Genomic DNA, 26,987 nt, shown 5'->3' on the forward strand with positions numbered 1-26,987 from the left:
CGAATATCATCAACTCTTAACACATTCAGACGCATCCTCACTCTGATTCATCTAGTTCCACTTTCTTCCTAATAATGATAGCTCTCCATCGAATTCCATTTCGTTCGTAACTCGAATTGTGACTCCGTTACTCCCATTGCTCCAAGGCTTGCTTAAAACGTTCTGAGCGTGCTCGGTAATAATTCTGTGGAGGAAAATGCTACCCTACTTACATATAGTCTCCGTGAGAATCTCTCCTCTAACGGGTTAGGGACCACCAGTGTGTGGTATAGTACCAGCCGCCTGAGCACAAGGTAGGCCTTGACTTAGAACTTGTCCGAGATAGCCACTCCCATTCCATAACAACTGGTATCCCGGCTCTTCAGGACCACTCACCTAAACAAGAAGTTGGCCAACAAAGAGCTCACGGTCTACTTTGAAGGAAGACTACTAAAACATAACAGAAACCTGAAATATCTACTGTCGTGGAAAAAGGTATAGACAGTAGGGGTCACGCTTGATAGAACGCTCAGTTACAACACCCTTTAAGAACAGCTGCCAAAATAAAAACTCTAATAACATTCTCCAGAAACTCTGTGGCACATCATGGGGATCCTCAGCATCGACACTCCGTACTTCAGCTCTGGGGTTGGTTTGCCGTGTTGCGGAATACTGCTCTCCAGCTTAGACGAACAGTACTCGCACAAGATATACCATCATACCATGCGTCTTATAACTGACACAATCAGACCTACACCTACTTTCTGGCTACCCATAATTACCCACATACCACTTCCTTCTATAAGGCGGGAAAGAGCATTTGTACGGGAGTACAAAAAACTACAGAAAAATCCTCACTTCTCTGTTCACGCAGACATCTCAACCATCCGCAAAGGAAGGCTTTGCTCTCGGCACCCACCCCTCGAAACTGCAAGGGTGTTGGATGACAATGGATTTGATATTAATAAATGCTGGTGAAATTATCGGGAACACTGGAAGTGAAAAAAACAGCTAATATAATACGTGCAGAAAAATTACCACACAGTTGTTCTCCCAGAAGCACTCTATGCAATTGAGACGCCATCCTTAACCATCAACAGTAGAATGGCAGATGCTCGGAAAGGTACTTGGACCCAAGATTCTAAACGGCATCTGGATGCGTAAAATATCGGAAGAACTGTATTCTATGACCGAGCGATTCTCCTCAGTTGCACCGAAGAGGCGTATGACAGCACGAATGGATGACTCTCGACTGATCAAAAACATCTTTTTCATCATTAACGGAACCCGACAAACCAAATTGCGCTGTTTGGTAGACACTCAAAGCGACCTTGTAGAAATGAATATTGACTCACTGGCAACTACACGGACCACATTCAGAAAGAAAATCAGTTTACATACACTAGGTTCACATCCAAGAACCCAACAGCCAGAGAACTTGAAACTCAAAAATGCTTGGACACAGAGAGAAGACGCCCATAATGAAACGATGAGGAAGTTTTGGGATCATAAGAAGAACAAGAACTCCAGTGCTGAATAATAGTTCTACGTGCTCCTTAGAGGGCAAAATGCATTACATATTAATGAATGCTGGAGACAGACATGGCAGATACATGCTATGACGGAACAACTTAAGTTGCCGTGCATATCGTCCAATCTTTGAAGTGCAAGATCTGATCGGTTCTTAACCGAGTAATAACCAATGCAGGCAGGTGTCTCGATTTCCTGCACAAATGGAAGAAAATAACTTCTCAAAATATGCCTGTGACGCTAAAAAGCAGACTGTTCACCATATAGTCCAAGCATGCCCTCTGAGAGCTTTCCCTGGCAATCCAATAGAGTTCCTAGTTATGAGAGAGGGATCAATAGACTACATTCGTGGCTTTGATATTGGTTTGTAATTTTATTACAAGACCAGCCTTTACCCGAGGCTTCGCTCGCGGAGATTTCGTAATTTGATCAAAGTAATCGCTCCTCTGTACTGTACTAAGACATTACCTGAAAATCCCTGAAGTATAAAAACTCGCCGAAAAACTGAGTTTCATGTACCCCAGAAACTCTCTGTAAACCACGTTTGCGGTATTGCTTTTGGTGCTAAGATGGCCATGCGACATAGAACTGTACATTGAGAAACGGTCTTCTCTCAAGTAAAAAAAAAAAAAAAAAAAAAAGTCACTTTATTTTTAAAGGAGATTCCAAATACCTATTTCCACATCTGTAACATCTTCAGTTTTTGAGACATAAGCATCTCCATAAAAAGAACTCAACCCCTTTATCAGTCATCCCCACACACCCACCTAACTGGATTTTCCGAAAAACAAAAAATAGGGCCTCTACATGTTCCTTTATTTTTAAAGGAGATTCCAAATACTAACTTTCACGGCTTTCATCTTCAGGTTTTTGAGATATAAGCAACCTCATTAAAAATTATTCTACTCTTCTTTCACTTCTTTTCACCCCCGTGAAATGCCTTTTCCGAAGCCAAAACAAATCGTATTCCTGTACTTTGAAATGACTTTCCAAATACCACGTTTCATGATTGTAACACGTTAAGTTTTTGACATATACTGTAGATATACCGGTACTCATTTTAAAAATTCACCCGCTTTTTCAATTATTTTCAGTCCCTTTAAGTGGATTTTCAGAAAAAACCTGTTTCTATTGTTTTAAAGGAGATTCAAAATACCAACTTTCACGTCTGTAACATATTTACCTTTTGTAAATATAAGTGAGCCTTTGATGGCGGGACCTAGTGTTTACAGTGCACTATGTCTTCTGGTGTAGGCTAGAGCAATTTTGTTACTTTCATTCATCTGCCTGTCTTATACCTGGCTTTGACAATATGAAAGTGACTGAGGTATGAGCGATGCTAGTAATGCCATTCCTTATGCAGCCAGTCCCTGCTATGAATGGTGTGAAACTGTTGCTCATAGGGTCGGTTGGTGCATGCATTTCAGTGGGCTTGGCAGACTGATATGTAATAGCAACTTCTGGTTCGGTGAGGAAAGCAACGGGAAACTACCTCACTCCTCATTTCCCTAGTACGCTTCTTCAGTGATGCCTAGGCCATCTATGACAGCTGATGGCGGAGCTGTTGAGGATCCAACCAGCCTTCGGGCTGATGAATAAACAAACATACATGCATATATAAGTATCCTCATACAAATAACTCAACTAATGTTTCAATTCTTTTCACCTCCTTAAGTGGATTTTTCAAAAACAAAAGAAGACTCCTTTACCACCCACGCATGTTAAATTTATTCTCCCCCGCAAAAAATTAAAGTGGATTCCAAATACCAATTCCCACGTCTGTAACATCTTTAGTTTTTGAGATATAAGTATCCGCATACAAAGAATTCAACTAATTTTTCAATTCATTCACCCCCGGCTTAAGTAGACTTTCCGAAAACAAAATAATAAGTCTTTCTTTACTTTAAAAGAAGATTCAAAATACAAATTTTCATGTCTGTAAAAAGCAAAGCAAAGTCATCTCCGTACAGGCCATGAAGACCCTTGGAAGGGTGGAAGGTAAAGGCTTCCACTATCCGTAACCTCGGCACTTGATGGGGGTAGAGTGGTTAGCTCTACGCCCGGCCGCTTTGCCCCCAGGAATTAACCTAGTACTCATTTTTTGTGTAGGCCGAGTGAACCTCAGGACCATATGCACCACCGGAAGTGGAAATCTCGTTTCTTTCATGTCTATAACATCTTCAATTTTTGAGATATAAGTATCCTCATAAAAAGAATTCAACCCCTTTTTACCCCACCCACGTTAAATCGATCCACCCCTATAAAAATGCGTGTTAATTTTTAAGGGAGATTCCAAATACCCATTTTCACGTCTGTAACCTTCAGTTTTTGAGATATCAGTATCCTAATAAAAATAATTCAACGCCGCTGTCAGGCTTTTTATCCCCCCCCCCCACCGAGTGGTTTTCCGAAAACAAAAATTACATATTTCATTATTTTTAAAAGAGATTAAAATACCAATTTTCACTTCTATAACACGTGAAGTTTTTGAGATATAGTGTAGATATGCTCAATGCAAAAATTCACCCCTTTATTTCTCCGTAAGTGTTTTTTTTTTCGAAAACAAATTATCTATGTTTCTTTGCTTTTACAGAAGATTCTAAATACTAATTTGTACACTTGTAACATGTTACGTTTCTGAGATGAAAGTATCCTCATGAAAGGCATTCAACCCCTTTTTCACCCCCCCCCCCCTTAATGGGATTTTCTGGAAACAATAAAATACGTGTTTCTTTGTAAAGAAGATTCCAAATACCAATTTTTACGTCTGTAAACTTTTAAAATTTCGAGATATAGTCATTTTAAAAACTTCACCCCCTTAGCGACGGAATATCCAAAAATCCTCCCTTAGTGAGCACCTACACTGTAATATAAATATATCCCCAACATTTCATTTCTTTATGTCTAGTAGTTGTGGCTCGGCGATTACGAATCAGTGACTGAGGACATGTTATTTTATATATAGATAATTGTAAATATTAACTTTTTAGCGATGTAGTCATACGCTAAAAATAAAAAAAAAACTAGGCCACTCAGCCGTTGCCCATGGCAATCCACACCATGAACCAGATGATATAATAATAATAATAATAATAATAATAATAATAATAATAATAATAATAATAATAATAATGAAAATTAAAATCTACAACCTGTTTTCCAGTCATTGACCGGGTCAGGGATGTAATGAATGAAGCAGATATAGGCTGTTAGTACGATGGGGTCGCCACTCCCAAAGTGATTTATTAATGAATGACAGATGCTATGAAATGAGAATGGAGAGTGTTGCTGGAATGAAAGATGACAGGGAAAACCGGAGTACCCGGAGAAAAACCTGTCCCGCCTCCGCTTTGTCCAGCACAAATCTCACATGGTGTGACCGGGATTTGAACCGCGGTATCCAGCGGTGAGAGGCCGACGCGCTGCCGTCTCAGCCACGGAGGCTACAACAACAACAATAATAATAATAATAATAATAATAATAATAATAATAATAATAATAATAATAATAATAATAATAATAATAATAATAATAATAATGGAAAATGCAATTACGTAATATTTCCAGGCTGAAATTACAAACAAGATCATCCAAGGGATCGCTCGACTTACATACAATACTTGAGAGTGAAAAGGATAGCACTCGAACGTTTGTTCATTTAGCTGACACTAAATGAAACTGACATCAGACTCCATGGCTGAATGATCAGCGTTGAGGCCTTCGGTTTAGAGGGTCCCCAGTTCGATTCTTGGTCGGTCCGGGGATTTTAATCACGTCTGATTAATTCCTCTGGCCCGGGGACTGGGTGTTTGTGTTCGTCCCAACATCCCCCTCTTCATAACCAGACAACACGCCACACTACTAAACACCACAGAAACACGCAATAGTGATTACATCCCTCCACATACGGTTGGCGTCAGAAAGGGCATCTGGTCATAAGACAGGGCCAAATCCACGTGTGCGACACAATTCACGCCCGCGACCCCACAGATGTGGGAAAAGCGGTAGAAGAAATGAAAATGGCATCAGTCTTGCCTCATCTTCCGCTAGACTCACCCAAGAGGCACTTCCGTGCTATTAAACTATTCCCGTTACCCAGCCTTGTTGAAGACTATGGAAATATGTAACCGTCTGCTGGAAATAATTGAAGAAGTAACGTTTACATCCTGTGTGCTGGCAGCACGATGTTAATGAACTTGCATACCCCCAGACTCCTCTAGACAACTATATCTCCGGTGATATTTAACTGCAAGAGGAACACTAAAATGACAAGTTTTTCTTTTCAATAATCTTCTGCACAGGATAAGACGATTCTGTGGATAACAAACACACACAACTGAACACTAGCACGCGCGAATAAGTATCAAAGCGTCCGTTTGAAAAATAATAAAGATTTTCCGATCCTTGATGGGTTTTTTAAACTGAGAAAGTGGTATTTTAGGCATTTCTCTCCGTGTGAGTGGAAGCGGTAGAATACACCCACGGTATCCCCAGCATGCCTTAAGAGGCGACTAGAAAGGTGTACAGTGGTTTTCATCTTGGGAGCATGGGTTGGCGACCACAGATTCCCTAGTTTTGTCTGGTATTGCTTCCACTTGTGTCAGGCTTCTCGCCTTCATCTTTCCTATCCAACCTCAGTTGGTCAACTTTTGTTTTCTTCCGACCCCGACAGTAATATGTATGCGAGGCCTAGGCAGTCTTTCATTTTCACGCCCTTCGTGGCCCTTCCCTTTCTTTTGTCGACACTGTCATTCTTCCAAGTGTTAGACCTCTTCTATTTTCCCCTCTGAGTATTAAGAGGATGGTTGCCCAGTTGTACTTAAACACTGTAAAATGCTGAATGTTTGGAAGACAACTATTTGTGCTAACTGTACATGGTAATGATATCACCAACACAACCTTTAAGCATTTTAACAGAAGGGGGAAAAAACTTAGATGCAGGATAGTTAGGGGTGGTATTTTTGCAATAGCGATTTTACGTGAAATGTACTTTCACTCTGCACGATCTATAAAACAGTTTGAGGCGTTTCAAAAATATAATGAATGCGAAATTTATACTGAAATTCGATATAGCCTAAATGCGAAACAGAAATTTATACTAAGTGCGAAACCGACCACGATTTTAAATAAAGCTTTATTCACATCCTTCTATTTTTCTTCTGGAAACTTTAACCGAAGGGTTTGTGCATTCTTGACTGCCAGCAAATGCTGTTGGCGTTAAAGCTCAACCCAGAGGCGGCCCAAGCACAGTAATGTATCTCAGGTCTTACCAAGATTGAAGACAATAAAAAACAAAAAAATCAGTAAATACAATTCAACTGTACATGATAGGAGAAAACGAATGACAACAAAATGTTCACGTACGGTATGTTCCTTGATTCCCTACAACAGTGTCGCTGATTCATTAACATCATAAGTTAATTGTGTACATTTTCCTTTTGTTATTCTGATTTTGCATCGGTATACATTTGTTCTTTTTTTGAGTGCAATGCTCTAACCTATAGCAATTTAAAATAAATATACCATTTTTATTATACTACATGCATTTTTATTTTACTACATTAGCTGTATGCAAATTATATTTTTTAATTCACATTACAATCCAAACACATTATTTGTCAATGTTTATCTTTTTCTTCAAATCGCTAAACTGCGTATGTATGAACGATAGAAAATGGTACATGTACAATTTTCAAAATGCTACATTTCTTATTTCAAAACACTAAAAACCGCCACCCCTATGAAAAGTCCTTCAAAGCCTTGACTGAGGATCTTACCATTCAACTTTAACCCCAAGGTCTCACTCAATATTTCGGCGTGTCAAAATTTCGGCAAGGAGTTTAAGAGAAAACATGATTCAACTCGAATGCACAAACCAAGCATGGAGTGCTTGAGGACCTATCCCACATTATTATTATTATTATTATTATTATTATTATTATTATTATGCTAGTTGCTTTACGTCGCACCGACACAGACAGGTCTTACGGCGACGATGGGACAGGGAAGGGCTGGGAATGGGAAGGAAGCGGCCTTAATTAAGGTACAGCCTGGTGCGAAAATGGGAAACCACGGAAAACCATTTTCAGGGCTGCCGACAGTGGGGTTCGAACCTACTATCTCCCGAATACTTATCGCACATTAAGACAGATATTGGAGATTTAGCACCGTTTTATTGAGGCTATTGCACGCTAGAAGGAGTGGTAATAATAACTATTAAAAGTGAAAAACAACGTGATTATCAGCCACTTTGCACACTAGAAGCAAGCATATTTTCTATCTTGGTCAACTTTAAATCTTTCTGTCACAAGTCAGCGAATTTACATATTTTACGAGAATGGCATGGGGCTTATAATCACATTGTTTTGCGCCTCATCACCACGATCAATAAACCGGAGGGACTCGACTATACGTGCATTTACCGTAATTTGAGCAAAGGGACTGATCGGAAGGTAGCGACTAAATCAATGTAGGCGTCCAGTACTTTCAACTCGGAGGGGTTTTCCCCATTACTTGTAAGCAAGCTGTCCCTTCTAATCTTTGGATAGCGGATACCCCATGACTTCATTCTCTCTAGACTGGACTGACACGGAAGGCAAGACAGCATTTTCCCCAGGCTAACACGCGACAGCTGCCCAATCAACGAAGAATATTTTTCTTGCCCGAGCACAACAAATCAAATATCACATACACTATACAAGAAAAAAGGCCAAAATTCAGTTACAACACAAAAAGTCAAAATTGATTCAAACTATCTTTATATATGTAACGTATTCTTCCTTATTTATAAATATAAATAGCTGAAGTACCCGTGTTTCGCTACGGAGTTCTCAGAAAGACAGGTTTTCTTCAGTCAACATAGGTAGAGTGTCGGCCTCCGGATCCCAAGATAGCGGGTTCAAACCCGGCAGAGGTAGTCGAATTTTTGAAGGGCGGAAAAAAGTCCATTCGACACTCCATGTCGTACGATGTCGGCATGTAAAAGAACTCTGGTGATACATTTGGTATTTACCCGACAAAATTAATTAAATCTCAGCCATAGACGCCCAAGAGAGATCCGGTTTACTCTAGGTCCGCTAGATGGCAGACAGAGTAAACCGGAACGTCGAAATTGACGAGCAGACAGCCAGATGGCGTCAAATCGAAATGTCTGCAAACGGTAGCTGAGGCCATACGATTATTATTATTATTATTATTATTACAATGACGACAGTACGAATGTCGCGATTAAAAGCAATGCTATCATATGAAATACTCGATCAAATAAAAAACGGCACATTTTCTCGTTTTTAACGAAAAGTACTACGCTGCCGATCTAACAGTTCAAAGTTCCAGGGCTGGAACGACCAGGCCGCAGACAGCCGTGAACACTCCTCTGCCTCTATCGGAGACGAATGACAGCAGAAGACACAAAGCACATCACAAAAAACAATGGTCAGTGCAATGTTATTGTTGATCAATTTTATGAGCTTTCTATATTGCAGGCCTTCACATTTAGTTTTCTTCCGATTCTATATCATTTCATTTCATCTACATGTTGATATCAGTGGCATCCAGCAACAGTCTGATGTACGTTAATCGCGGCAATCAGACAACGTAATGACAGTGACAACCCCACGTGGCTCTTGCCATGTGCTCGGAAGTAGCCCGGTCATTCTGCAATCAATGCAAAGACCGCGGATGGATACATGATGTTCTTTGTTTACATCAGTTTCGGTTCTCTCGATGACGGCAGAATAGCTCGTTGATCAGCGCTGGAACATAACAATGGACGTGTCGCTACCTGGCCGGCGCAAGCTTCCTAGTGTTCACGCTGCGAAGTGAGGAAGCCTAGCGGTTCACAGGGTCAAGTCATCGTATACGATGGAACCCCAATTCTCCGTTTTTGGAGACCATGAAAAAAAAAACCGTATAACACGGGAAAACGAAAAATCCGGGAACGAAAGGACCATCAACAATTTGGCTAAACATCACAAAAAAGAAATATATATAGGCTACTTATAATCTTACAAACACCCCTAAACCAAACCAAACTACAGCCCCCATGGGCCTTCCGCCTGCCAAGCGACCGCTGCTCGGTCCGAAGGCCTGCGGATTACGAGGTGACACATGGTCAGTGTGACGAATCCTCTCGGCCGTGATTCCTGGCTCTCTAGATCGCGGTCGCCATCTCACCATTAAGTAGCGCCTCAATTAAAGCTAATCCTAGAATGAGTGAACCTGGAACGAGCCCTCATATCCAGGTAAAAATGCCTGAAATGGTCGGGAATCGAACCCGGGCTCTCCGGGTGAGAGGCAGGCAAGTTCGACAGCAGGACCGGCTTCAAACAGTAATCACCGGTACACGACTTAAAAATCTACATTCAGTTTTACGGGGAAACTTCGTCAGTTTCCTCTGAAAACTTCTTTCAGTTCAGCAACTTTGATCAGCCAAACAACAATCGACCACAAGTAGTTTTTAATTCTCTAATCTAATAAAATAAAGCACATTGGCTACAAAAGCGCCCAACATGATGGCGAAATCCATTTCTTTTTTTTAAATTTTCCATTGTAATTTGGTCACCGGTATACTGTTCACAGTCAGTTTAGGAAATCCTGTGCCGCGTAAATTAGGCCTACATCGACTTTTAAAGGTTATGTTGAACTCGAGAATATGGTTTCGAATGTAAGTATCGATTCTCAATTTCTCGAATGCATTATATTCAATTCTGCCCGCCACTAATCACAATTAAATTGGAAATAAATCACCAAAACTTCCGAAATTACGGTTATTCGCGACCTTGAGCTCAGCTGGAAAACGCGCTCGCTGTACAGGTCGGTACGAGTGCGAAATGATACAAAGTTTTAAATGTAACGTGCGCAGATAAAACGACTGCGGTTTTTATAACATTTTAACACAAAAACGTGAAATTCCAGTCTTATATTAGGGCCAAAACAGTAATAGGCAATCCCAAAACCTCCCATGTCTTGATGTATGTCAGGTGGAACATCTGTTCTGGTCTCGATAACATAATCGTATACGATAATATTAAAATACTAAATTTGCGTTACTTAGGGAGCAGTTTCAATTCCTGCCTGAAAGCTCAGCGACTATACAGTGCCCTGAGGGAAGTGCCGAAAACCTGTTCGGCGACACACTCGAAGAAAAAAAAATTAACCCTGGACATAATGCAGACGTTTTGCAAGTACGAACATTTGACGAAACTCGTTCCATCTTCAAGTAGAGCTGTCGAAATGCGCTTTGTCTCCTTCCAATTTTCATAATTATGTATAATTTACCCTTTGTATAGGCCTAACTGAGTATGTTTGAAAAATCTGTAAAATGAATATTACTTGTTTTATGTAATAAATAAAATATCCAGAACACCCGTCTTCACTTGAATGCGGTTAGAAGCTCGTTGAACATAGAATAGACATTAAAATAAAAAAATAAATCGAATGCATTACAAGAGAATAGTACTGGGAAGACATATCGGAACGATTTGTTGTTACTGATGACTAGACAGAATTTAAAAAAAAGCATTTGTACAATGCAAAATAGGACAGCGCCTCTTGCGAAGTTCAAATTCCAGCACATTAGCAAGGCATAATAATAATAATAATAATAATAATAATAATAATAATAATAATAATAATAATAATTGTACTAGCTCTTCTTCGAGTCAGGTGAGTGCTTCATGCAGTCGAGTTATTCCTATCTCTATAAAACCTAAAATAAAAGAGCCCTGTGTTAAAATGTGTCCCTTAAACCTGCGCCATTTCAATGCTGTGTCAAGTACAGGCTTTCAAATGGTAGAACAAGAATTAATGTAAGTAAATGCGTCTCAAGTGCTACCGCACCGGACAACTGTTTCCCGGCGAATTCATGAAGTGGCCGATGATATTCGTTGCTCTGTAATACCAGGCGTTCATGACGTTATTTTTGTGCTGCAACTACAGACATTTGAAAACATATATATTTCCCTTTATGGTTTGAGTTGAAACGCGGCGAGTGTGGCTGCTAGAAGTTTATTATTCAACATGGTGACACTACTACCTAGTTTTACGGTTCCTAGAGGTGCCGGAAATGCTTATTTTATACGTCGGTAAATTTACTTATTTTTATTTCGAATTTGGAGACGAGTAAGTAACTCCATCCGATATATCTATCATTACAAAAGATGATATGGCGGTAAAACCGACATGGAGCAGACATTTGAGCAACTTCAAATACCGCCGAATTGAGCTAGGATCGAATCCCGCCCACTTGGACTCAGAAGGCCAACATTGCCATTTGAGCCACTCCGCCCAGCCATTTAGTTTCATGTTGCCAAATCGTATAATAGAACGCACGTATCCATATTTTAAATTCGGATTTGGAGAAGAGTACTCCTATCAACACCTATTAGGTCTATTGTATATTATTAAAAACTTCGAAAAATCAAGACATTAAACCAATTTCTGAATATCTTGAATATCTGCGTAAACACTTAATAAATTGAGAAAAGTGCAATCATGCACACGCGAAGCGATTTTCCTGTCAATGGCGGGTACAACAGCTAGTAAAATATGAATCTCACCAGTGCGTAATACTTCTCAAAAGTAGAAAATGCTCATGCTAGCCGACTCCTAAGAACGATTGAAAACGTCAGCATTTCCACAGACGTTGAAAACACTGGGAGTCACTACGTAAGTCGAAATATATGTATTTTTAATAACGCGAAAACCTGTATATCCAAGGCAACATGCATGGCTTCCATAATCTCATTAACCTACTAGTCAACATCAAGTGCAGCTGGCGTTTGTCCACGTCACCATTCTTACTCGAGCTCTGAAAGGGCAAATAAAACTACCGAGCGAGTTGGCCCGCGCGCTTAGGGTCGCGCAGCAGTGAGCTTGCGTTGGGAGATGCAAATGGTCTGGGGTTTCAACCCCACTGTCGACAGCCATAAAAATGGTTTTCCGTGATTTCCTATTTTCACACCAGACAAATGCTGGGACTGTACCTTAATTAAGGCCACGGTCGCTTCTTTTCCACTCATAGCCCTTTCCTAACCTATCGTCGCCATAAGACGTATCTGTCTCGGTGCGACGTAAAGTAAATTGTAAGAAAATAAAACTCCCAACAAGGAGGTTTAGGACGAATGTACGCATTTCGTTTTCACATAAAATAGAGAATGGAAGTTTAACAATTACATTAACAACAGACCTATTTAACACAACATACTTTTGCATTAGAGACCTTCGACATTCAATATACAAAGTCTCAGAGAATCAATTGACCTAATTCATCTACTTTCGCGCCTCTAAACTTGAAACAATTAAAATATAATTTAATGACCTCTTGTTCTTAGCTGAACCTCCATGACTGAGCCCTTATCATCTAAAGCTAAACACTCGGCATAGCCTATATTTTTATCATCTCACCAATGAAGCAGTGGAAGGTGCTGTTGCATCCAACGTTTCCATTCACAAAGGCATTTCTCTCTTCATTAATGATTATACTTCCGGCTTGTTTTTTCAATAATCATTCTCGCTATTACGCGATTTCGTTCATAAACTAGAACGACAGTGCACAAACTTCTGCGCAGCAACGTAGAGCGATTGAAGGATAAATGAATCTACCGGTATCTCCCTTCTTACAGAACTACGCAACTATAGGCCTATAAACTCGTTGGAGTTGATTTGCTCCTCACGCTTTACTACATGAATTCTGAATTTCCTACATGATATTCAATCTTTTTATGTTTCTTCCCAACTGGTCTAGAAAGAACATCCTAACATTATTTTCGTTACATTTATTTTTCAAGTTCTACAGATTGCCCTTACGACCAAATCGCAGCAAGAAAATGCAAACGTGTAAATAATGCCCATCAGCCCATCGCACTGTTAAAACAAAGTTTGAATATTCTACATATTAAATTCAGGATGTTACATAAATTCAACGTAAACATTACACAGCATATGTTTATAGGTCGTGTAGTTCGAACAGCACTGTTTGTGTTCAGATTACAAGATAGGGATTATAAGAACTCCTAGCGCGGGAATAATTCTGCGCTCGGAAGTATCGTTGACAGTAAGTAAACACTCGTGCCCTCGTACAGAGGTGGGGCAGCTCTTTTCAGACACCCCCAATGGAGGTGAGATGCATGTACGACATGCCAGCCATTCTTAAATTTCCGGCAGTGGCGGGAATCGAACAGGAGCCTTCAAGCCAATAGCGCTAACCGTTATGCTACGGAGACGGACATCGTTGACAGCGAAACAGCCTGATAACTTTAAAACGCAAGGCAAGTTTTCGATAGTGACTTAACACGACTAAGCTTTCAACTACTTACAGTATATTTTAACAATGCCCCTAGGCGATGACACGTTAAAACGTAGTAGTTAACACACAGGTATTATCAGCAGTGAAATGCACCCACTTTCCTTATCTCCTATCTACCGTATTCCGGTTTCAATGCCAACCCATAGTTTACATTCTAATTACCATAGGTCTCTCTTCATTTCAATACAAATATGTCATTTCTACAGCAAAGCTAGATACCACATGCTGCCCTGAATAAAATCCAATAAAATCAGCATTCAATCACAAATAATCCAGCCACTTTTAAACTATTCCTTGAATATAATGGACTTCAGCTGTCAGCAGTATACAGTACTTTAGTTGGATGGTCCAAAATGTGTGCTTGTATGCCTTACCACAGTAAGGATAAAGTACTGCTGAATTATAGGAGGAAAAACTACCCTATACCTGATCAACCTTGAAAGCCTTCTTTCATTACATTAAGGTAAGTAAGCATTAAATGACCTAAATTTGCAAAGTTAGCAAAACCATATTATTACTGAAAATGCTGCTCTCTAACTTGTCTAAACATTGGATATTTTATTTCTTAAACCCACTAGTTCCCTTTAAATATGTTAATACTACCTCAGAGAAGCATTCTACTAATTATCAGAATGAGAAGTAAGCCTACCCCAAAATTATTCAAATCATACATGGTACAATCATTCCACTTCAGAATGTCCAGCCTTTCCTATATTCCTCACAACAGGGTCACATTTGTTTCTTAGTAGAAATGGTTAAAAAACAACACAGATCTATTATTTCTCAATTCCCCAGATTCTCATACCTCAGAGCTGAGTCTGCCTATTAACCTTCTCCATTCACAAGACATGATCCTACCGGGCGAGTTGGCCGTGCGCGTAGAGGCGTGCGGCTGTGAGCTTGCATCCGGGAGATAGTAGGTTCGAATCCCACTATCGACAGCCCTGAAAATGGTTTTCCGTGGTTTCCCATTTTCACACCAGGCAAATGCTGGGGCTGTACCTTAATTAAGGTCACGGCCGCTTCCTTCCAACTCCTAGGCCTTTCCTATCCCATCGTCGCCATAAGACCTATCTGTGCCGGTGCGACGTGAAGCCCATAGCAAAAAAAAAAAAAAAAAAAAAAAAAAAAAAAAACATGATCCTACCTTTGAAACAATTATTATGTACAGTATGATTTTACCCAACATGTTCATATCCTAACTTAAACGTGATCACTTCAATGCATTACCATTGCTTCGAATTGCTTGTAGGCCCACCAACAATCGTTCTAGCCATTTTCATGTCTGTTACTGTTATTTCCAGCTTATGAGTAAGATTTCTCAATTTCAACCAACTTCATTTCTGTAACACAAAGGTGATATGGAAAGAAAAAGCAATGCAAAGATAATTGTTTGGCCTGAGAACTCACTTCTAACAAAACATCTGACTGCAAGTGTGAACCTGCTGGCAAAAAAAAAAAAAAAAAAAAAAAAGCATGACCTTGCTTTTAATGTACAAAATACACTTTAAGTAAAACACTGGCAAAAATGTAATACTTTACCTACTCTTTTAAACCAAATGGAAAAACAAAGAATAATGTAAAAGGTTGACTTTCTAACAACTTGCAGCATATTACACATTATAAAATAAATCTATCATATCAACATACATTTCCACTGTAATCAATGATGTAATCTGGACAAACACTAAGTTAGCAGATTAAAAAGAAGTTACTGGGTATGAAACAGGATGTTCAAGACAAATACTTCACATAACCCTTGATAAAAAAAACCAGGCACCTATTATTTCTTAATTCTCAAGCTTCTCAGTATCCTAGAGCCTCCTCCATTTTCGATCTGGTAACTGCCTCCTCCATTTTCCCTCCCCATCTTCTCCCACTTTTTCATGGGAACATCCCATTTTCCTAATAGCCTACATTTAAACATAATTCTGCTATCATTAAAACAGTACAAAATCCTGCTGGTCCTCTGAGCAATTTGATGTAGTAGACATAAAAATTTGTGATCCAGATATACCGTACATAACATCTACGAACACTCCATCAAAACTCAAGCTGTAAGTTTTTGGATTCTTCCATATTACCATGTAAATGAAACTTGTGTACTAGATTCTATATATCAATCAATTCAATCAATACTGATCTGCATTTAGGGCAGTCGCCCAAGTGGCAGATTCCCTATCTGTTGCTTCCCTAGCCTTTTCCGAAATGATTTCAAAGAAATTGGAAATTTATTGAACATCCCCCTTGGTAAGTTATTCCAATCCCTAACTCCCCTTCCTATAAACGAATATTTGCCCCAGTTTGTCCTCTTGAATTCCAACTTTATCTTCATATTGTGATCTTCCCTACTTTTATAAACGCCATTCAAACTTATTCGTCTACTAATGTCATTTCACGCCATCTCTCCGCTGACAGCTCAGAACATACCACTTAGTCGAGCAGCTCTTCTTCTTTCTCTCAATTCTTCCCAACCCAAACATTGCAACATTTTTGTAACGCTACTCTTTTGTCGGAAATCACTCAGAACAAATCGAGCTGCTTTTCTTTGGATTTTTTCCAGTTCTTGAATCAGGTAATCCTTCAATTAAAATTTCATTATGATAAGTTATCACTCATAAAAAACTAAGCATAAATTCATAAAACTAAGTACATCCATAGATGTAATTAAAAATACAGTAGGCCTACCTAAATTATCTGCACAACATTAAGTAGATGTGGCTTAAAGTAAGTCATAATTCCTCATCCACTTTTAAGTATTAAATATTTTTCAATATTATACTGAAATTAATGGACTCAGAGGCGGAAAGAAGAAAATGGACTGTCTTGATGAGGAAGAGACCTAGGAGACAGTAGTTGGATCCTGTATTACTTCACAGTAAAGTAAAAAAATCACCTGCTAGAGAGCTAAATAAGTGTACATGATTTTTAAGTAGGCTTGTTAATCATGTAGTAATACAAAATAATACTTCAGATTTTAAATCACTACTTTCTCTCCTTCCTAAATCAAAATTTACCTCAAGACAGTCCAACTTGCTACAAATAACAGTAGCTATACCATATGGGAAGGAAGGACGAGCAATTAAAGCAATTGGGAAGGCCACAAGAATGTATGAACTACTACAGTAGGCCTATTTCAAAGATAACTGACCACTGCTCTTAAAACCAACTGTCACAATAGTCTATGAATAAGCAATGGAGCATGTCTTGAACCATGTTGTACTATCATAATTCGTATATAAATCCCAAAATCATTATGATGCTACAGCCCTGATGGGCCTTCACCTAACAAGTAATTATTGCTCAGCATGGAGGCCTGCAGATTACGACACAAAACATGGTTAGTATATGAATCATCTCTACCATTATTCTTGGCTTTCTACACTGGGACTGTTATCTCACCGTTGGATAGCTCCTCGACTGTTTCTATGTAGATTGAGTGAACCTTGATCCAGCACTCAGATTCAGGGAAAAAAGAAAACCAACTGAGAATAGAACCTGGAGCCTCTGGGTAAGAGGTAAGCTCACTACGGTACGCCAAGACTGTGAGGTCAGGTGGTGTGTATATCCTGTAGTCCAACGTGTTGGCTGACCTTTGGTTCAGAGGGTCCCGGGTTTGACTCCTCGCCGGGTCGGGAATTTTAACCTTCATTGGTTAATTCCAATGGCTCGGGGGCTGGATGTTTGTGCTGTTCCCAACATCCCTGCAATTCACATACCACACATACCACTAACCTTGACCACAATAACACGCAGTTACCTATACATGGCAGATGCCACCCACCCTCATCGGAGGGTCTGCCTTACAAGGGCTGCACCCGGCTAGAAATAGCCACACGAAATTATTATTATTATTATTATTATTATTATTATTATTATTATTATTATTATTATATCCCAAAGGCTCCAAGTAAGATATCCGCACATGCATTTCAGCATGGATAGGCCCTACAGAGAGAGTTCTTTATAGCTTTAATTGAACTTAAGAAGTATATGACCTTTTGTCAAATACTTACGAATAGTCTATAAGAAAAGGTCTTCAAAGATGTAATTTTATAGTTCCCAAGCTTCCCGTGAAATTTTAAAAAACTTGGCAATGAATTACACCTTAAAATACTTCAGTGATATATGTGGACTTTGGAACCAATAATGTCAAAATCCCCTAATCAGGATCAACACATGCAATGGGATGATAGCAGTGACGGTGGTGGTGATGACGATAACAATACTCTTCACTGAGCCTCTCGTTTACTACCTGTGGTGTTCCTGTTATATCCCAGCATATTGTAATAACTGCAACACTAGCAGAAATTACATGATGCTTATATCTACAATTAAATGAACCGAAGAATCAGTAAGATTAAAACATGTTCTTTATTAATGCTCTTGTCAAATGCTATAAAGTACGTACAGTCGAACCTGCCCTAACGGACACCCTTATTCAGCGGACACCTCCCTATACAGACAATTTTCCTCGGAACCAATTTTATTTTACATAAGACAAGTGTTAAATTGGTGTCATTTAAGCGGACACCTCGAACTCCGGACAGCGGACATCGCCATTTGACCCGTCCAATTGACTTAAGCGGACACTTTACACGTTGCAGGACAATTTATTACGCCGGACCACGTCATCCTTTCTTTTAAAACCATTCTTCAGGCATAAGGGAATCCCCTTTGAATATTTGTACTATTTTGACTGCAAGGGGAGAGGAGGTACATTGGAATGCAGTTCTACCTAGAGGTGTATAGGCCTATTCCGAGAATTCTAATTGCCCAGAAATGCTGCCAGAGACTGTTGACTCACCAGTTATCAGGGGATTTTCTTCCCTTCTTGTACCGGTATCATTCTATTCATAACTCGGATTGTCGCTGATAAAGTGTAACAATGTTCATAATTTATACACATAAGGGTTAAATAAGGTCCCGGACCTTGACCTTAAGGTTGTCTACAGGCTGAAGATCCCCAAAATAGGGTGAAACATGTACCTGGTAAATCCAAATAATTCATGAAGATCCAAACCACATTAAATGTGGTATGTATTGAACAGGTGGTTTCATTAAATTATCCTGGAGATATTTTAGCATAACATCATTTTCAATATGGAACAAGAATAAGAATTGTTACTTGTAACTTGTAAATCTCGCCGGATTTCCTTCGTTCTTACGCTATGCGTATTAACTCCACAAGGGCACTTAAGCTCTTTACAAAGCTTTCTCGAGTGACTTTCTGAGGGCAGAGGCAAGAGGTTATGTCGCCGACAATGACTGAATCCTTTCGGTGATTTTATTCTCAACAGCAAACTCTCTAAAATGAGTTTGTTGCTGTACCTTAGAAGATTTCACCTGGCATTTCTTAAGCATGGTGTCGATTATCATCTTTTCCTTCTTGCTAAGGTGCTTGTTATCTCTATAAATAAATGCCTGTGTATTTCTAACCTGCTTCTCCAGCAAATTAATTCTCGATTTTGCCAAGTTGAGACTGGATCTAGCTTAAATTAAATTTAGATTACCCTTTTGAGCAATAATATTGTCTTTTCGACATCAGAAAGTACACTAGAATGATCCCAATTTTGATCAACTTTAGACAGACCTTTTAATTCCCCCTTCACTGCTGCACTCCCATCTTCAGTCTTCTTTATTCTTTTCGTGATGGTGTCTAGGTTCTTTTTCCTGTTGGGAGTTTCACGGGACTTAGGCCTAATCTAATTTGAAAGGTATTTCGGCAAATTAGGTTGCTCCTGGATGTGATTTCCATCTCACACAAGAGATATCCACTTTTTCACCATTCACTATAAAATTATCTGATGTTACTATTAAATCATCAGAGAATTGAACATGACAAATTCTGCTATCATGCATTAACTCAGTATCCTTCCGTGGAATAACTCTGGCCCATTTTTCAAATTGATTTCTATCCTTCAGTGGTGAAAAGAATGCATATCATCAACTACTCTATCATAGTCTGACTTATAGCCAGGCAGAATACAGTACGGCATGCTGAACAATTAAACTAATCAAGCAACATATGATACATGCTTGAAGTACACAAAACAAAATGAACCGACTTCAGGAAATGAAAGCAAAGAAAATTCAACTTATTCACTGAAATATCTCCCACGGTAACATCTCCCGCAGTTTTCTATACCCGGCTCGGCGGAACTACCAGAGCACACGTCGGATATAATCGCTTGCAGTGTCAGGACCACAAACTACCATGCTATAATGGCCAAGTCCTCACACTTGGTTTTATATTCGTCATGGTTTAACTGTAACACCAATTACAATGGAATGCCTGTTTTACTGATGTTGAAATTTTCCCATAAGGTATTTTAATAGTTTCTTAGGTAGGTAATCAAAAGTTCACAACTAAAACTTAATCAGAAAAAAAATATTCAAATTTTGGTCCTGACAATGACCATAAACCTCAAATAAAGGTCTCGGCTAAAGAAAGAGGTCATGAAAAGCACCACAAAGAAAAAGCCTCTCTCAAAGACCTCATACAGCTAATACCATTGGAGAGGTGGAAAGAGAATAAGAGTTGACCAAAGGAAGTTATATAGGAAAAAATAAAGAGAGGGCCCAGGCAGGTAGGTTCAGTTAGACTCCCATAGTCATCAATTCACGGCTGCAAGTTGTGAGATCTTAAGAGGATATATTAATATTGGTTATCACACACTGAATAGTATAAGTACAGGCTAGGTGTCTTCTTTGCCATTAAAATGCTGTTGGAAACTTACAATGCCATTTACATGGCATAGGTTGCAATGTGCTTTGTTCAACCAGTGTGTGGGGGAGCAGTAGAATACATACAGGAGTAGCCTATACCCAAGGCCTAGGAAGTCTTTTCCACGCCCTTCTCTTTTGCAGACACCTTTTTCATTGTTTGAAGGACTAAATTTCTATCGTTTCCTCTGATTAGTTTTAAGAGAGGATGGTTGCCTAATTCTACTCCCTCTTAAAACAATAACTGCCACCCCCACCAGTATGTTTTCTTAAGGTATAAGCTGAGTACCGGTACCAGATTGTCATACCCTGTTGATCATAATTATAAGCAATAAGTTTCATACTGATCCATACTGAAATAGAAATTCCAGCTCTTTGCTTTCCACTTTGTAATACCCTGTTGAGCCACTCTTGGCATGTAAAATGAATTTAAAATTGTTGTTAGTCTTGAGATGGTTTTATGTGACTGTTGATATTGTGATCCTCCAGTTCTACACAGAATCCAAACTACAGGGACATGATTTTTCATTTTAAAAATCCCACATGTACAGACTGGGATATAAACTTGGTGAGAAACCAGTGGCAATGCCACTCAGCTATCATGCACCCTAGTCCTAAGAGGAAATAAAGAGTTATTCCATCAGATTTTTAACAAGTGGAAAACTTTTGCTTACGGTTCTTTGTAACTGATATGGTTTTCAGGAAACTTTCCTATTGTCCAACTTGGTTTCTTAGAGAGTACAAAAATTAGAAGCAAGATGCTCAAATATACGTACCTTATTATAGTAATACAAGGCATAACGAACACATTAAGAGATACTAAAACTTTTTCATCTTAGCCCCAGCATTATTGCCTAATACGTCTGAAGTTTATGCAATTCTACAATTTCAATAATGGTTCCATATAGGCAGTCAAATCAAAACTGATTTGTTGTTCCATTAGTAACATTTATTTGAAAAGATAAACATCACTGACACAGCAGGAAAGATCACAATATGAAGATAAAGTTGGAATTCAAGAGGACAAACTGGGGCAAATATTCATTTATAGGAAGGGGAGTTAGGGATTGGAATAACTTACCAAGGGAGATGTTCAATAAATTTCAAATTTCTTTGAAATCATTTCGGAAAAGTCTAGGAAAGCAACAGATAGGGAATCTGCCACCTGGGCGACTGCCCTAAATGCAGATCAGTATTGATTGATTGAGCAGGGGCAAGAATGTCTGATCAAGTGAAAGCTGGCCACCCACCTACTGACAACCATGAGCCAATCCCTGCAGCGACAAGGAATGAGGTAAAGGAGGCGATCGCCCTCATGTGCAATAACAGAGCGCCAGGAGAGGATGGTCTACCATCTACCAGTGGAGGTGTTCAAGTATGAAGGAAAAGAGCTTGTAGATAGCATGCACGCACTTATCCGACCTGTATGGAAGAGCGAGGAGATGCCAAGGGACCTTTGTTATGAGTACAACGTCAACGTTCACCAGCTCTACGTTGACTACAAGGAGGCTTACAACAGTGTTGAGAGGTCAAGGTTACGGCGGGTGCTGGAAGAGATGCAGGTGCCAATAAAGATCACCAACATTGTCCTTATCTGTCCCATCTACCAGAAGGGTGAGAAGTCAGTGTGCAGCAACTACCGATGAATCTCGCTACTCAGTGTAGCCTACACGATCTTTTCCAAGGTGCTGGCTACAAGACTCCAGCCCTTTGGAGAGGCAGCTGGGAGACTACTAGTGTGAGTTCAAGTGCAACAGATCAACAACAGACCACATACTAACCCTACAACTCATCCTTGAAGAGTGTTATGAGTACAACGTCAACATTCACCAGCTCTACGTTGAAAACAAGGAGGCTTACAACAGTGTGGACAGGTCAAGGTTACGGCAGGTGCTGGAAGAGATGCAGGTGCCTATGAAGATCACCAACCTTGCTCTGATGATTGTGACAGTACCAGAGGCAAAGACAAGATCCAGAGGCAGCTCTCCAGAGAATCTGAAGTGCAGAGACGGTTGAGGCAAGGTAATGTATTATCAACCACCCTGTTTAACCTCTGTCTGAAGCACGTTATGCAACAAATGCCACTGAACCCAGGGGGTCAACAGAACCCTCCAGTACCTGGCCTTCGCGGACGATGTTGTCCTGCTCGGGAGAAGCGTGAACTACCTGCCAGAAGCTTTCTAGCACAAGAATGAGGGATTACAACATCTGGGCTTGCAGACCAACAAGGACAAAACTAAGTACATGGTGAACACCCGAGACGAAGCAAGATTTCATGGCATGAGAGCCCTGGAATATGCAGGTGACACCTACGAGAGAGTGGCGCAGTTTAAGTACCTGGGAACCCTCATGACTGAGGACAACAAGGTCAACAAGGAGACAAAGACGAGGGTGGTAGCTGGGAACAGGTGTAACCGTACTTTGCCTTCCTGAAGTTACTTAAGACTACAACACTCTCCAGATGACTGAAAGGCACTGTGTACCGGGTTATAATCCACCAAGTGGTGCTGTATGCATGCAAGACGTGAACCCTAAACAAGCGCAACAAGAACTTTCTACGGGTGTGTGAAAGAAAAATCTTGAGGAAGATCTTTGGCGCAGTTCACAGTCAAGGACAGTAGCACATCAAGACCAACAAAGAAGTCTATGCACTGTACAGTAACCTCAAGGTAATTATAGAGGCCAAAAAGAGGAGACTTTGGGATCCTGGGCACATCGTAAGGATAGACCAGGACCAAGCAACAAAGAAGATCCTTGACCAACATTCTGGCGGCCAACGCTGACGGGGAAGACCAAGGACACGACGGCTAGACAATATCTCCAGAGATCTGGACTTGTCAGGAGTCCAGGGTTGAAGGAGGAGAGCTCTGGACTGAAAGGAGTGGGCGAGTGCTACTGAAGAGGCCAGGGCCCTTCATGAGCCGTAGTGCCAGGAGAGTGAGCAAATGAGCATCACTAATTGACTCTGGATTGCTTTCTAGCTTTTAATAATTTTATCTGCGTCACCCTTGATGGTAATGAATCGCATGGTCATCAATTTTAGCCAACCAACAACACACATTCATGAAATAACATTATTTACCCAGACTTTTTAAAGCCCAATATGCAGTTCTTTATGGTTTCAGTCAATGAAATGAAATGTCGTATGGCTTTTGGTGCCGGGATATTCCAGGACGGGTTCGGCTCGCCAGGTGCAGGTCTTTCTATTTGACTCCCATAGGCGACCTGCAGGTCATGATGAGGATGAAATGATGATGAAGACAACACATACATCCAGCCCCCGTGCCATTGGAATTAACCGATTAAGGAAATCGAACCCGGGACCCTCTGAACCAAAGGCCAATACGCTGACCATTCAGCCAATGAATCAGACGTTTCAGTCAAATTACAGCCTAACTATCATTCAGAAACAAACAAAACAGCTCCAGGTATGTCCATCGGATTATATATTCTAATCTAAAAGTTACACATCAGGTTCTAAGCAGGAATATAACCTGTAACTGACAGCCTTCATACTACATCTGCATGATTAACTTCAATTTTTTTTTAAAGAGGAAAAGAGCATTTGTAAGAATCTAAAGGACTCATTCATTACATATTTTTACTCAAAAAATAGAAGTAATTTTCTTACCTTAGGTTTGGTTTTCCTCCTTATGATCAATCCATCATTTTCAATGTAATCAGGTGGAGGATCCTTGCGGCCACTGAAGTCAAAAACCATAGTATTCTGAGGCTGATTCCAAGGTTTCTTATCCCACAAACCAGGACCCTTAGAATCTTTGTCTTTTCCCATCCGCAGGGAGCTAGGTAACACACTTTTAACACTGTCATCCACATGAACTTTGGATACATCCATTTCTATCACTGCACTGTCAACTGCATTTTTCACAGAGACTTTGTTTAAAGATGGTTCAATTGATTTCTCACGGTTAATCAAGTTCTTCTCAATTTCTCGGTCTGTCAAAGAAACTGGAGGAGGGGAAACTTTGCTCGTTATAAGTGGTCGTATAATACCAATTTGTTTACCCTGAGTCTGAGGCGAATCAGGAGATTTTAAAACAGGTAAAACAGATACAATGGAAGTGGGTTTTGTTAAAACAGGTGATTCAACAGCAGGAGATGGAGATTTATTAGCAACACGTTTCACACCAGGAAGGTAGGATTTAGATTTCTGATTTGGTGCATTTCCATTGGCACTGAAACTAAACTGCATTGAAGTGCCATCTTTTCTAATGTTTTCAAGAGCTAATGAAGACACAGATTTTGTTGCACCATCCAAAATATCTTCATCCGTGCTTAAATCCTCATCAGAGGGGAAAATCGTGGTATCAACCCTGCCATTCACTACTAAATTACCATGTGGCACTGGAGAAAGAGAATTGTGCTCTGAATCTGAAGAATCTCGGCGAGTGAATAAACCTTTCCTTGTATCATTAGTTGGAGAAGGTGACTTCAATTTCCTTAGTCCAACTGGACCAATAGAATACGTTGGTGATGAGGGTGGTGAGTTTGAATCAAGTGGAAATAGCCTGTTGGACTGAACTGTATCAGGAGAAGATGGCACAGGTGGAACTTTTCTTGGGGATTGAGGTTTGTTTGTATTTCTTCTTATCTTCTCAGGACTAGGTTTAGGAGACAATAAAGGCTTCGCACTGGCTCCACTCAAATTAATATTTGCACTTGCAGCATTTAGTTTACCTAGATTGGCACTTTTACTGCTGCTAGTTTTAGCACCACTTGTCCCAGTCTTCAAAGTCACACGAGGGGGCTTCGAAGAGGATGAGTTTTCAAAGATTTTTAAAGTCTGCTTAACAAGGTCAGGAGGAGGTAACTCTGTATCTGAAGCAACACTTGAGGTACGCATCTTTGGTTGTATTATTGATATTCTATCTTCTGTCACAGACTTCTTGGCTTCTACTTTTGGTTTGCTTTCCACAATAACTATCTCATCATTTACGAGTGGCTTAATAACAGGAGCGTTATTTTTATTTACATCCCTGGAACCTGATTTATACACAGTAGTTCTAGAATCATAACGAAACAGCGCTTCAACAGAACGTGCTCGTTTCATAGAATCATTTCCACGACTAATACCGCGGTATCTTTGTTGGTGGTGCGAACTATGTGGTGTCTTTCCTACACTGTAACCAGTATCTGCTTTCTTAGCAAATCTACACTGGGACTTTATCTGTGGTTTTCCGGTCACTAGATCGTCACTATCCAACAAGTTTTCTAAACTAGCAGCCCTTCTCATGTTGGCTAGTGACGGTCTAATTCCTTTGTTTTGATTTTCACGTAGTGTCATGCTTAAATATTTGCTCTTTAATTTATTTACAATACCTGGACCATATTGCAGTTCTTCGCTTGAATCCGATTGACAGTCCTCTTCGTGAGGATGATTACAGTTGTTATTTACACTCATCACTACACTGTTATCCATAATAGTTCTCGACGAAGCACAAGATTTCTTCACAGATTTTTCTTCACCCATTTTAGAACGATATTTCAACGTATCACGATCTATCGGAACAGTATTAGTATCCACGCCGACGCCATTAATCGTAAGACCAGTGCCCGCTTCAACGTGATGTTCAACCAGCCGCATGTTACCGACAACTGCAGCTGTGACTGTTGATGATGGCGAGGATGAGTCGCTTACGCGCCCTCTGGGGTGAAAGTCCGCTTGGGCTTGGTCCAGCAAGCCCTTGTTCGAGGCTATCCCAGGCGAAATGCAACGTTGCTGTTTCCCACTGACGTTTTCAACAGCTGTAGCTCCTTGCTGTTCGGCCTGTCTCACTGCGGTCACAACACTTGGACAGGTGAGCTTCACTGATGCGTTCCCCGCAGGCAATGTCCGTGCGAGAGCTCGGCGACGTAAGATAAGCTCTCGCTTCCATTGTGGAATACCTTGATCTATCACAGAGCTGTTATCCTGCTGTGAGCTGGCCGCTGCCATTATCTATACTTTACCGTCACTTGTTATCAGCGCCGCTACTTCCTCCGTTATACCGCAGTTATTGGGCAATTTGTTCGCGAGACAGCACACTGTGAACTATTACACAACCGTCAAGTGAAAGGCGGGAGCAGGCTCGAGCTAAAAAATCGTTATTAGACCTGTGTGGAATGTAGTTAAACAGTTCATGAACATTATACATGTTGCACACTATCGTGCATTGACTAGAATTCACAGCACGACACACCGAAGACCATAAAACATAAAAACATCTATATAGGCCTACAAAGCAAATTCATGTAAATCCTACATTGCCTACTAACGAACCAACTAGGGCGAAACATGACGTCAGACACAAACATCAGCGCTATCTACTAACGACAGTATGTACTCTCGATTTCTTCAGCCCATTCCTCCGACTCCACTGGCTCCGAATCATTTTTATTACTGTCTTTGATCAAGCTTCCCGCACGCAGCATTCCTCTAATAGT

General features: G+C 40.2%; 1 protein-coding gene across 3 annotated transcripts in view; it reads right to left on the reverse strand.

The window, feature by feature from the left end:
• bif (bifocal) overlaps positions 1 to 26,773 on the reverse strand; it is a 540,366-nt gene extending 513,593 nt beyond the window's left edge. For all 3 annotated transcript variants that reach the window (XM_067138092.2, XM_067138091.2, XM_067138093.2), the window contains exon 1: positions 24,175 to 26,773. In XM_067138092.2, the coding sequence (XP_066994193.2) occupies positions 24,175 to 26,499 (2,325 nt within the window). In that variant the 5' untranslated portion in view covers positions 26,500 to 26,773. The remainder of the gene's footprint in view (positions 1 to 24,174) is intronic.
• Between the last annotated feature and the right edge of the window lie 214 nt (positions 26,774 to 26,987).

This window comes from Anabrus simplex, chromosome 1, assembly GCF_040414725.1.
Source record: "Anabrus simplex isolate iqAnaSimp1 chromosome 1, ASM4041472v1, whole genome shotgun sequence".
NCBI classification, from domain to species: domain Eukaryota; kingdom Metazoa; phylum Arthropoda; class Insecta; order Orthoptera; family Tettigoniidae; genus Anabrus; species Anabrus simplex.